This window comes from Martes martes, assembly GCF_963455335.1.
Source record: "Martes martes genome assembly, chromosome: 15".
NCBI lineage: Eukaryota > Metazoa > Chordata > Mammalia > Carnivora > Mustelidae > Martes > Martes martes.
The window spans coordinates 28,066,916-28,080,109 of NC_137903.1; the positions used below are offsets into that span (position 1 = coordinate 28,066,916).

The window sequence follows — 13,194 nt, forward strand, 5'->3', positions numbered from 1 at the left end:
GGGGGCCTCCCCCAAGGAGCCTGAGGCGGGCACACCCTCCACCCAGTCACTCACCCTGGAATGTGGGAGAACCGGCTTCTAGCCCCAGGACAGCTCACATGCTCCCCTGCCCTGGGGGACACCTGGCTCAGGCTCCAGAGGGTGGGATGAGAAGGATGTTTGCCTTCACCGGGCTTCACCAAAGAAATGGGACTGAGATAAGGAATCCCTATATGCTAGCACCTTATCTCCAAATACTAAGGTCTTCAATAGCCCAATAATGGGCGATTTTATGGAGGGTAAGCGGGAAAGACTTCAGTCTGAGGTCAGTGCCTTGGAGGTGGAGTGGGGAGAAGGTTCTAGGATAGTGGTAGAGGCACTGTGGAGTAAGCCTTCCCAATACCCTGCCAATGGCAGGAAGAGCCCGTTGGCCCTCCCCATGAAGCTTGCCCAGACAATGGCACAGCCTCATCCCTGGGATATGGGACGGCAAAAGCACTGTCTCCCAACCCTATAAAGGGACAGGCACACCCAGCAGGACTGTTGGGTGGCAAAGGTGGTGAGCAGAGCAGGCACCACAACTGCAGATACCCAGGCTGTGCACCGTGAGAGGTCCCGAAGTTAGTGGGGTCCAAGAACGGCGGCCAGAGGAAGAGCTTCCATGGCGACCCTGTGCCATCACTGTGATGATTATGCCATAGGTTTTCGTGCAAACAAGGCAAGACAGCCCCTGGTGTCAGAGCTGATAAGCCAGACACCGAGTTGGGGAGTAGGCGAGGCATCTGGGTAGCCCTAAAATCAGCCTTGCCTATAGCATATTGACAAAAACATCCCTGAAAGATCTATGGAGACAGTCTGCTATCGAATTGCCAGGGCTTAGAGGAGATCCTACAACCCTGGGCCTCCAAATCCCTCTCCTCAGACCCAAAGTTCCCTCGCTGCTAGTGAAGATCCTGGTGTGCCAGGGGACGGAGGCCCTCACCAGCCTGCCACCTGCTCACGGCCGTTCCCTAACTCTTGCTAAGTAAGAGCGAGAACAATCTATCGAAGTAGCTACGCTGTGTTCTCTTTCCCACCCAACCTCCCTGTGGGGAAGGCAGGAGGCCTGAATGCATAACCTCAAAGCCAAGGACACGGCCACACATGGAGACTTGGTCCAGAGTGCCTTGTACTGAAGAAAGGAAACTTAAATATATTTAAATATTTCTTGGTGACCCCTCCCTCAAACCCAAGCTGCTAACTGCTGAGATTCCCATGCTGAAACCAGGAAATCAGAACGTAGTGCCAAGTTCTAAACCCACTCTATTTCTTATCCAGGATCACAAGTAGGTGGGGCCCAGTGAAGGATGGTGAGAAGGGCAGAGAAAAAAACACTAAAGTACACATTTTTTAAGCAATGGAACACATGAAGAGGAATGGCACTACAGGCAGGGAATGTAGCTGCCTTCACAGAAAACTGGAATGAGGTTCATTTGCTCTAAGTGGGCTTTGACCATACTGCCCTGTATTTTCCCATCTGCAGGCGTGGGACCCCCATCTCCTATGTCTGGGAATTCCCTGCGGACAGAGAAGCACTGTCAGCCTCCGGGGCACCCCCGCTCCCCCGTAACCTTCTTAGAACATCTGCCCACACAGAGGACACGTGTGGAAGTGGAAATTTCACTGAAATTTCCACCTGAAAAGTCACTCAGGTGGTAACTCCAACTTAAATACTTTTCACTTAAAAATATTTATTAAAATAAAGATTAAACCTGAAAAAAAGGAGTTACCAGAATACAGCCCTTTGCATAGTACTTCAAGAATCAGAGAAGGGGAGGGGAGGGGAAGGGAGAGGAGGGGAAGGGAAGGGAGGGGAGGGGAGGGGAAGCAACAGTAGGAGAGGGAGGAGAGGGGAGGGGAAGGAAGAGTAGGGGAGGGAAGGGGAGGGAAGGGGAGGGAAGAGATAAGAAAATCCTCTCTGCTCTTCCCAGAGAACTGGGAGGAGGGAGAAGACTGTTGGCCTTCACCAAAGCCGGCAGCCTACACTGAGAGAGCTGTGGAAGGTTCTCTGGTCTCAGGACTTGCTGATCCAGAGAAGTTTCCACCAGAGCAGAGGCCCAAGAGTCACAGACACCAAGCCCTGAGAACAGATTTTCCGGAGGGTGTGTAAACTTCAGGAATTTGACTGGAGAACTGGAATTTGGGAACAGTATTCTGAAAGCCTGAAAAGTCAGAAGAGGCAGAAGCCATGCCCAGGAGCCTCTAACTGCCCTTGGGCGCCACGATCTGCTGGACGTAGTTGACAACATTGCTGTGGAGCTGGGGGGCAGTGGCCGCGAAGGTCTCCTTGGCAAGGGTCTGGGCTACCTTACTGCCAGCCATCATCGCGTGGTACAGCGGAAGAGTGTACTTCTGCTTCCCCTGCAAGAGACACACATACCCGCGGCCTGAGTGGCCTGCTCAGTGAGTCGGCACAGCCCCAGCCCCAGGGTCGCCCTAACAGCCGGCCTGCTCAGGAGCCAAAGGGGATGTGGCTATCAGGGCTGGAACAAGGAGGGTCCCAGACAGGCGTGCTCTTACTCTGGTATCTTCTTGGGGGCCAAAGATCCCTGCGGGCAGATCTTGGTATCCACTCCGATCCATGCTAGCACAGGGGTGTCTATACTCTTTTTTTTTTTTTTTAAGTAGGCTCCTTAGCGTGGAGCCCAGCACAGGGCCTGAACTCACGACCAAGATCAAGACCTGAGCTGATAGCATATTAAAACGGAGGGCCGCGTGAGGCCCAACTGCAGGCAAGCACCAGAAAACCCACAAGTCAAATTTGCACCAATGTGAGAATGCCATGTCGCAAAGCTCCTCAAGTCCAGAGGCTTGGAGAAGCCCGAGGAGGGCTCAGAACTCCTCCAGACAGGAACACAGCTCCCAGCGCCAATAGAGGAGGGCATCTGAATGCTGCTTTGGACCCAGCCCCGCCCTGCCCTGGGCTGGGAGGCGCTTGGGCCCTTCCCCAGCAGGACCACTGCTGGCCTCGGAGCCCTCCTGGGTGGTGGGCTTCCCCAGGAGGCAGGCACCTATGGTCTTACCCTCCACTCACCTCTCTCGTCCTTGGGCCCCTCTCCCCAAGACCAGCCCTCAAGTCCTACTTTACCCTTCTTCCCAGTGTGGGGTTAGCTCTGACCAGCTTGGGGCCTTCAGGTCTCACCAGGTCATCTGCAAAATGCTTCCAATCCTAGAGGTTTCTCCCCACCATGGCAATGCCTCCCCTGGCCACACTCAGAAATAAGACCGTGAGCGGGGTCCTCTCCCTTCCCCTCCACCCACAGGACTATGCCTTACTGGTGAGGCGGCCCACTGTGTGTGCCTGAAGGGGTCGAGGAGTTGGGGGTTCCCTACCTGGCTCTGCAGGAATTCCTTCACCTTCCAGAAATCCTCCTGGTAGTCATTCTTAAGGACGATGTGGCCCCATCGTAACCGGAGCTCCGCATTCTGGGAGTTTGAGATCTTTGGGTATGTCTCTCCGAGTTTTCTCACATTCCCTGAAAAAAGAAAATGGGTTTTTAAAGGCTGTGTCATCAGAGCCACGAGCGCGCCTGCCTACAGGCCCTCCCGAATGCCCCTGCGAGGACGTCAGGGAGGTTCCTGACCCCCCACTTTACTGGTGTGGGAAAGTGATGTTTCCCACATCCCACTCCTGCTCATCTTATGTTCCGGAAGGGAACTACTGCCTGACCCTCAAGTTCACCTTCATGTCTAAGGCTCTTCCACCAAACTTCCCTTAATGTGATTACAGACCTTCTGTCATCATCCCACTTACCTTCTAGGTCACCTCCCTAAAACACGCTGTGACCCCCTTTTTCTCCCATCACCGCCCAGCTGCTGAGAACTATCTGGGCTCTCACTTTTTCTGTTTCCAGCACCCCTGGGTGAAGGTTATTTCTGGCTGAGCGGGCACACGGCAGTAGTGGTTGAGAGCGTCCAGATGCCGAGCCCACCATCCACTGGCTATGGGACCTATTTCACCTCCCATTACCTTCAGGGTCACCATCACAGCCCCCAGGCATGAGCGGTTAGGAGGACTCAAGACTTCAGAATCACCTGCAGAGCCTGAGGGCGCAGTGAGCGCTGCGCCGCAGGAGTCCCCTCCCCCCACCCGTATGTGGGACTCCCAGCAGCCGTCGAGGTGCTCCCCCTGATGTGCTTGCGTCCACCTGCCAACACCCGGCAGTTGCCTGGGGGTGAGCATTGCAATGGCTTCCTCTGGGTCTCCCTCTCACCCCTGATATCAAGCTCTGTACACAAGGAACCTTGATATGCTGCGTTAATTTGCCCCACTTTTTCTTACCAGGGGGGAGAGGGGATTTCTGGAGGATCTTATCGAGGAAATAGACCAGCTGGTATGTCTTCCAGGTGGAAATGGCCACAGCTTCAATGGCCTTCATGTCCAGCTCCTCGGTCTCCCACAGCTGGGCCAGCTCTTCAGCGGGCTTCATAAGTGAGTCGCCAGGGGAGAGGTCAGGGAGGTAGGGGGGCCAGCCTGGGACATTCAACCACCGATCAAACTCAAAACCTGTTTGGTGGAAGGAGAGAGGGGCCATCGGAATTCTCTGGCAGCGTCAAGGTCAACTTGGCTCCAGCAACACCCATACCTTAAGCTCCTGTCTGCCTCTCTTAATCCCAAACTGCTTCTCTGATTTTAACATCACTTTCCCACACGACCACCTGCTCCAGCCAGGTCCCACTTTCACGGAGGCCCATAGACTGTTAACAGTCAGACTGGACGGCCCGGCCCCTTTTCCTACTGTGACAGTAGTTCTCAGTCCAAATTAACACTGTGCTGCCAGAACCAAATGGATAAAGGCTTTCCTAGCTTCAGTCAAGTTCACGTTCTCCTTCGGATGAGCGGAACAGCGTGGTGCCGAGGCTCCTGGGCCCTGGGACTGGGCTACCTGGGTTCCTATCCCAGCCCTGCCATTAACTAGCTGGGAGGCCACTGGCACATTACTTTGCCTCTCTGCTCCTCCCTTTTATCTGTAAAATGATAAAAGGCAGGGTGAGAGGCCCTGCATTTGTTGGCAGTGGTAAGGATTAAATAAGCAAATACACAGTGTGAGTTTAGCAGGCTGCCCGGTGCGAAGGGAGCACTCAGTAATTATTAACTTTCATCAGCCACGGAGTCTCATGACCTTGAAGTGCGAGCCTCCAAGCACAGTAGGTGCTCCGGGCCTGACCAGCCCCGGCTGTCAGGGGAAGTGACTTTACCAGACCAACCGTGGCCTGATTCAGAGTGCCCAGCACAGGTGGGGTATCTCCAGCAGGCAGTCTCGTCCACAACAGGCCACTGTCTACTCTTAGGGAGCAGGGCCTCCCCAGCTGAAATCAGGGCAGCCACTGGACTTCTCCGAAGGCCACAGAGGCAACTCCACACTTGCAAGCTGGGGCGGCTGCTGGTCCTGCGGCCCGGGGTCATAGCTGGGGCGGCTGCAGCTCCCGGGGCAGAGGTGGGGGTTTGGTCATGTGTGTGTAGGTTTGAGGAAAATGGGGATAGAGAGGAGACACTGAGGGGAGAACAGTGGAGAAAAGGAGGCTGGGAGGAGCTGAGGGAAATCATTCTTGTGGAACAAGGCCTGGGACCCTGGGCGGGTCTGCGCCCCTACGTGCCACTTACTAGAGGGCTCAGATTTCATGTTTCCTGCCCGGATCTTCATCTTCCTGGATGGAAATTAGACATAATTCTCTACTATCTCCTAGTAGCCTGTAGGCCAGCTCCTCTGCTCACCTGGAATGGACTCCACTCTCCTTTTCTTCAGCTCAGGGAAGTATTCCAAGTAGAATTCTAGAAAGTCCTCAGCTAAGATACTTTGGAATTTGAATTCATTAACATAGGCCTGCAGGGAGGGAGGTACTTTTCAGTCATTCTGGATCCTATGGGGAGAACAGTCCCTCTGTTGTGCCTCAGGTTCTCCTCCAACCCCCTGTTCCCTTCCGCCCCCACCTCTACCCCTGTACTCTGGCCCGGCTGGCTTCTCTGCGCCGCCTCCTTCCCCCCTCATCTCTGAGTTGACTATACCTTGAGAAAATTGTCAAACTGATCCTGATCACCCACCAAGTGGGCCAAGTATGAGACAAAGCAGAAGCCTTTCTCGTAGGGGGTCTCGTTATAGGTATCATCTGGGTCGACACCTAGCAGAGAAAGCAGACACTTGTAACCTGTCACCGTCATTGTTCTTCTCCAGCTCCAGATTCTATGAGTAATTATGGAAAAGATCAGAATTCAGCTTCCTTGGGTTTGGCAAAGGCCAGGAAAGTCTCCAGATCTACTGTGGCTTCTCTCAAGCCACTTCAAAGTTGATCTTAAAGGGTCATTAACTATGGACCTAATAAGAGGACAAAGAACCAGCCTTCCAGGGGAACTGGCAAGTTTCCTTATTCCTGGGGTTGCTTTGCTCCAGTGGGTTCCATGGACTCTTAGGACTGAGCACAGGGCTTGGTGCCTTTTCCAGACCAGTCGGTCGCCACCTACACTCAACCGCCCCTCCCAGAACAACTGGTTGTTTCTACGAATGTTCTAGACCAAAATAAACTAATGACCAGGCTACAAGAAGTTCATTTTCATGGTCATTGGCATCAAGGAACGTAAGCTTAAATCACACAGACAGGTTTTAGATTAGTCATACGTGGAACTAAAGAAAAATGTCAGAAAATAAAAATACATGACCTTGGACAAGTCATTTGACTTGTTGGGCACTCACTCACGTCTTCTGTAAAGTAAGGCTAATGCTCGAGCTACACGACTACAGTTCTCACTTGATAGAAAAATCACGGCAAAGAGCCCTGGAAAACGACAGGGGCCCATACATAATACTGGAAGGAACTCCTATCAGGCTGGAAGGGCTTTGGTTGAGTCTGCCTAGAGGTCAGGGAATGGCTAAAAAGGGCTCTGGAGGGCTCCTCCTTCCCAAGGAAAGTACTCAGGGAGTACACTGATTAACATGAAGCTCAAATAACTTGGGGCTCCAAGCTCAGTGCTGGGAAGCGGGTAGTAAGACAGAGGAGTCTCCCGGACCTGGTTCGATCTTCACGCGGAGCTTGTTGAGTGGATTGTCCTCGCCAGTGATGTCCATGTGCTGCCGAAGCAGAGCCCGCCCAGTCGCAGCTTCCAAGCAGGTATAAGCAGAGCCTGGGGCAAAAAGAATCCTTAGGCCTCAACTCAAGACCACCCCCCCGAAGAATGATTTCCGGACAAAAGAGGGTGTGCTGCCCCCTTGTGGCCACAAGAACCATGACACATAACTGAAGATTCATATCCTCACCCACCTGGGGACGCCAGGGCAAAAAAGGTCAGCCACAGAGAACCTGACTCAGCCCCTAGCTCTGGTTGCTCTGGACTACAAATGACTCACTTTGCTCTGGCTGTCGGTCTCGCCCAGACATGATGAGGGAATCTCACCTTTTCCTGTGACTGTTATGTTTCCCTATTTGTATATTTTTATTTTTAGAGATAGTAATTTGATCTATAAAAGCAAACTATTTTTCATTTGATCGTTCCAGTCAGACAAGAGAAAACTGTCACCCAAAATTTTTCTAGGGGTCTTTACATCTCCTTCTGGCTCTAAAAATGACCGAGGAAATGGTGGAGGGAAGGGGGCCGGGTTTTGAACCAGCTACCTCTGCCGCTCACAGGGTGTTCTGCCTCTGGGTGAGGTACTCAATCTCTCTTAGCCTCAACTTCTTCATCTGCACAGTGGGCTGACAACATCTGCTTGGAGGATTCTTAGTGGCTGGATAAGATATTCACAAACAATCTCTTGTTCCATATACTCTGGATGAAAGCGTACATTTGTACCAACTTTCTGGGAGGCAATGGACAATGTGTGCTAAAAAGCCTTTAAAATGTTCAGATCCAGAAATTACATTTCTAGGAATTTATCTCCACTAAGATTGTCTTAGATATGCGTGAACATTTATATGTAAAAATATTTGTCAAAACATTCTTTTATTACAAAACTGAAAATAACAGGGACGCCTGAGTGGCTCAGTCGGTTAAGCATCCGACTCCTGATTCTGGCTCAGGTCCTGATCTCAGGGTAATAAGATCGAGCCCCCTGTTGGGCTCCATGCTGTGCATCGAGCAGGGAGTCTGCTTAAGATTCTCTCTCCCTCTCCCTTAGCCCCTTCCCCTGCTCACACATTCTCTCTCTGAAAAAAAAAAAAAAAAGAAAAGAAAAGAAAAACTGAAGATAACCTAACAACTAGAAACTGAATATGTTAAGAAACATCCATACTATGCAGCTGTAGAAGAAAATTAATGACTTGGGAAAATGTTCATTAACTTCATTAAGTTAAAAAAAAAAGGCAGCTGGAAGGTTTGACGATTGACACACACAGAGGAAAATGTCTGAAAGGATAGACATAGATGATCTTTGAATAGTAAAATTGTGCATAAACCTACTGTGTGTTCCTTCTCATAGAGATCAAAATAGATTTTGATGTGAGAAATAATAAAATAATACATGTTATATTTTTAAAGACCTGATATATAGCAGGTTTTCAATGACACAATGTTGAGAAAATATTTTAAAAGCACACCTGGGCTCAATGTGGGGTTCTATCCCCACCTGTTAAGTGGCTTGGGCAAATTTCTTATGCTTTTTGAGTCACGGTGAACTCATACATAAAATGGAAATCCTATCTGTTTCATAGGGCTACTGAGAAATTGTTAAATGAGGTATTTTTAATAAGGTGCCTGTACAAAGCTGGTAGGTAGGTGTTCAAGAGAAGGTAATGATTATAATGATCTTATGATTCATTCGTAAAATTAACTAGCTGTGTGGGTGAACGACCCTGGGCAACTCTCCCCGAGGGGTTGCCTGGCTGAGCAGTGAGTGAGGTTTCAGCTTAGCTGAGGGGTCCTTTCACTGTTGGGCCCCCTATCGGTTCATGCCACCAACACGCAGTTTCTGGGACCCCCCACCTACTCACTGCCAATGACTCGGTGCCATGTCACGCTGTGGGGCTCATCCACTCAAAAGGGACTCTTGTCTAGAGTCGGCCCTCGCTGGCCTCTCACCAGAGATTTCTGCACCACTGCCCCTCGATTCATGCCCACTTGTGTCCTGAAACCCCGAAGGAGACCACACAGCCTCGCAGATGAAAGAATGGGGTGCAGGGTCCCTAGGAGAAGGCTGGCACCTGAGAGCTGACTTACCAAAGAGGACAGTGGAGATCCTCCTCTGGGCATACATGGTGAAACCTTCATTGAGCCAGAATTCACCCCAGTTGGCATTAGTGACCAGGTTCCCGAACCAACTGTGGGAGATCTCATGGATGATAACATCGGCCAAGGAGCGGTCCCCTGCCAGCAGGCAGGGGGTGACAAAGGTCAGACAAGGGTTCTCCATTCCTCCAAATGGAAAGGATGGTGGCATGAAGAGCAGATCATACCTGCCAAGAGAGCAGGAGGTCACAGACAAGTCTCGGCTCCCCAGGGCAGAGACCCTGCCTCACTTCCTCAGGCAGGGCCCTCAGCCCCAAGAGACACAGCCACCAAAGAGGTGGCACCCAACCCTGGGCCCAGCGCTGAAATGACACCCAGTCCTCTCCATCCTCCAGCCAGGTTGCTGGAACCTCCTTTTCGCCAGGTTTTGCTCTCTTGGAGGGGCTCTCGGAAAGCTGCTCCCTGTTCTCCTTCCGAGCAGGGTATGGCCATATCATCAGCTCTGTCACGGTTAGCTCACTGATGGCTTGCTTGGGGTCACACAGATCTAACAGAGCCTTTGATCCGAGGAGGCTAACATGGGAGTGTGTGGCTGCCTCCAGGAATCAGGAAAGGTAAGTCACAAAGGTCCCCTGATAGCGTTTCCCCATCTCCACACTCAGCAGCTAGAAGGCCCATTTTTAACACTTCAAGAACCTTCTCTCAGGGTCCCGTCCTCAGCAACAATGAAGGAGGCCTGGCTTTGCCCTTCCTCTTCCCCTTCCTCCTCTCCTTTACTTCTGGGATTGGGGAACTTGGCTCTAGGAGACAGAGGAGGAGAAGCAACACCAGAAGGAAGAGGAGGAGGAAACCAGGGACTCAGTTTAGCAAAAGACATTGGAGTCAATGTGATACCACACCTTCCCCAAACGTAGGGTCCGAAAAGTTTCTCTCCTGTGGCCAGAAATTCTTCTATCACCCCGTTGTACTCCTCCTTGGCAGCCTCGATCAGGCAGGGCTCGGCCCACACCCGGCTCCTAAAGGCAAGAGCACAGAAAAAGCAGGCTGGTCTCTGGAGACCTATCGTGGAGACCCGATCCCAAAAGCACCTGGAGAAATCTGGCGGTCTCATATTTGAGCCAAGTGAATGTGACAGCGTGGCCAGCCACAGAGACAGGAGGTGCAAGGTCAGGTCGCCTGCGCGGGTCCGAGGCTGCTCGCCACACCTGACGAATGAGATCCCAGCACCGTGTCGTGGCGGAGCTGGCTCCCGTGCGCAGCAGGCTCTAACTCACAGCGCCGTCCTGTTCTGTGTCCAGCAATGAATGTGACCTTGCAAAAGTCACTGACCTGAGCCTCGTGTGCCCATCTGTAAAGCGGGTGGAGAAGATGAAAGAAGACAGCATGTAAGATAGCAAAGGGGATGGGTTCCAGGTGAGGAGGAGGACAGGCTTCCTCTCTGCCCCTGTGGAAGCTCAGGAACTGTTCTAGCAGGAGAAGGAGCAGGTGCTCCCCGGAGCAGAAGCAGGGGCCTCGGAGTGGAAACTGTACACGCAGGGGAGGATCCACCAAGAGTCTGGATTACTGGCGCGCTCACCGTCAGATCAGGGCTGGGGGCGGGGAGGCAAGGGCGGGTACAGAGCCCTCGACACTCCAGTCACAAAGGGCCCGGTACACCATGTGACACAGCTGGCCCTTCAGAGCCATGACAGTATTTTATTTATTTTAAGATGTTTATTTATTTATCTGACAGAGACACAGCAAGAGAGGGAACACAAGCAGGGGGAGTGGGAGAGGGAGAAGCAGGCTTCCTGCCCGCAGGGAGCCTGATGAGGGGCTCGCTCCCAGGACCCTGGGACCACAACCCGAGTCGAAGGCAGACACCTAATGACTGAGCCACCCAGGCACCTGACGACAGCATTTTAAACCAATAAGTGGTGGGTGCCTGGATGGCTCAGTGGGTTAAGCCTCTGCCTTCAGCTCAGGTCATGATTCCAGTGTCCTGGGATCAAGTTTCACATTGGGCTCCTTGCTCAGCAGGGAGTCTGCTTCTCCCTCTCCCTCTGCCCCTCCCCTCTGCTCGTGCTCTCTCTCTCTCTCTAATAAATAAATAAGTAAACCACTAAGTGGTATTATCAGAGTGAGTCCTGAGAGATCACTCTAGCTGCTGTACCAGAAGATACCTTTAAATTACAAAAGCGAGTGCATATCCCCAAGAAAAGTACAGAGGAGAGGTGAATGGGCCCAAAACAGAGTCCTGGACAGCACCAGCACACGGGGGCTGCTGGGCAGAGAAAAGCCCACAAAGGAGACCAGAGAGGATGAGCCAGGAGGTCCTGGAACCAGGACAGAATTGTGTCATGGAAGCCAGAGGAGGGTCAAGAGGCAGAAGGAAAGTGTAGATCACCAAGACAAGGATGGAGGAGAAGGCCACGTGCTACACATGCTGAGGCCAGTGGCCTCTCTCACTGCAGGAGTTTCTGTGGCACGACGGGGAGAGGTGCTGGCTTCCCACAGGTCCAAGCGGTACATGGAAGGGGGGGCAGGAGAAATGCTACTCTTGTAAGAAACTCGGCTAAGTAGGGAAGCAGAAGGTCATGTGCTAGGAGGGAGCGTGGAGTCAATGAACGTGTTTTCTGCTTTGTTTTTGAGCTATGAGAGACAGGAACATGGTTAGGGTTGGAAGGAAAGAGCCAACCGGGGAAAAGGCTGCACATCTGAAGAGTGAGTGGTAAACAATGAGGCAAAGCCCCACCGCATTTGGGGAGGGACCGAACCAACAATGGCTCAAAGGCAGAGATGTGGTTCCAACAGAAGGACAGACACCCCTCTTCAGAGCTCAGAGGGAGAAAGGGAAGGACGACAGCAGATGAAGATGACTTTTTACACGGAAAACAGGAAGCTGACATAAGTGTATCTGACGAATTAAATATTCTCTATAAAGTAGGAGACAAGATCATCTGCTTGGAGGGAGGGTCTGGTGTCTGAATAGGAAATTTGAAGGCGAAAGTCTTCCTTTAAGGAGAGGGAGCCAGGAAGATCAATGAAACGACTGGTGAGCAATGCTGAAGGCGTATCTGTAGTTGAAGGTGACATTTGTCCTATTTTTCTTGAAAACCACATGAATGTCTATTTCAACTTTTTTTTTTTTTTAAAGATTTTACTTATTTGAGAGAGAGAGAACACAAGAGGGGTGAAGGGCAGCGGGAGAAGCAGGCTCCCTGATAAGCAGGGAGCCCAAAGCAGGGCCCTATCCCAGGACCCTGCGATCGTGACCTGAGCTGAAGGCAGAGGCTTAACCCACCGACCCACCCACGCCCCAAGCTACCTTTAGCTGCTACAACTAGAAGCAAAGCCTAGGCTAGACGGATGGCATCCAAGATACTTCCTCTAGCACAGAGATTTCTGTCAAAAGAAACTGGGATATTCTCAGTCAAGCTGGAATTTTATCACCCGCAGTCTAGCACGGTAAGGACTGGCTGTGCAATGGAAATGCCCGGGTTGGCGTTCCAGGTCTGCCAGCGACGTGACTTTGTACAAGCGGTGGCACCAGAAGCCTCAGTTTGCTTATCTGCGACACGGAGACAACAGTCACCCCCTCAGTGAGGTTATGTGAGGGTTAGAAGAGATTATACATAAATCAGGACTAGAACATGCCCACTAGCTCTTGTGCCCGGGATTTTCCTCCTGTGTTAACAGGGACTGGGATTGGTGGCCAAGTTTGCCAGAAGACCCTCTCATCTAACACAGTTTCACAAGACCCTAAGATGTTCCCTGTGAGGCGAGGACTGTCTACCTGGGAGGGGGAGGAAGACATCATCACCAGTTAAATAATTCGATCACTTGGACTAGTATACTGTATTGTCTTTTTATTACAGAAGGCTCAGAAAAAAATCAGTATTCTCTGGTGCATTTAGAATATTTTTTTCTTTCATTTCTCATTAATAGGTCACACTCTTGGGCATCTGCGTGGCTCAGTTGGTTAAGCTGCCTTCGGCTCAGGTCATGATCCAGGGTCTGGGACTGAGTTCCGCATCAGACTC

The 13,194-nt window shown here is 51.6% G+C and overlaps 1 protein-coding gene across 1 annotated transcript in view; it reads right to left on the minus strand.

The window, feature by feature from the left end:
* Positions 1–1,686: 1,686 nt before the first annotated feature.
* The window catches only part of RNPEP (arginyl aminopeptidase), a 17,770-nt gene continuing 6,262 nt past the window's right edge, over positions 1,687–13,194 (minus strand). The window contains exons 4-11 of the mRNA XM_080824438.1: positions 10,072–10,188; positions 9,164–9,399; positions 7,022–7,135; positions 6,026–6,138; positions 5,735–5,843; positions 4,301–4,525; positions 3,352–3,494; positions 1,687–2,379 (exon numbers count right to left, since the gene is read on the minus strand). Coding sequence (XP_080680564.1) covers positions 2,221–2,379; positions 3,352–3,494; positions 4,301–4,525; positions 5,735–5,843; positions 6,026–6,138; positions 7,022–7,135; positions 9,164–9,399; positions 10,072–10,188 — 1,216 coding nt within the window. The 3' untranslated portion in view covers positions 1,687–2,220. The remainder of the gene's footprint in view (positions 2,380–3,351; positions 3,495–4,300; positions 4,526–5,734; positions 5,844–6,025; positions 6,139–7,021; positions 7,136–9,163; positions 9,400–10,071; positions 10,189–13,194) is intronic.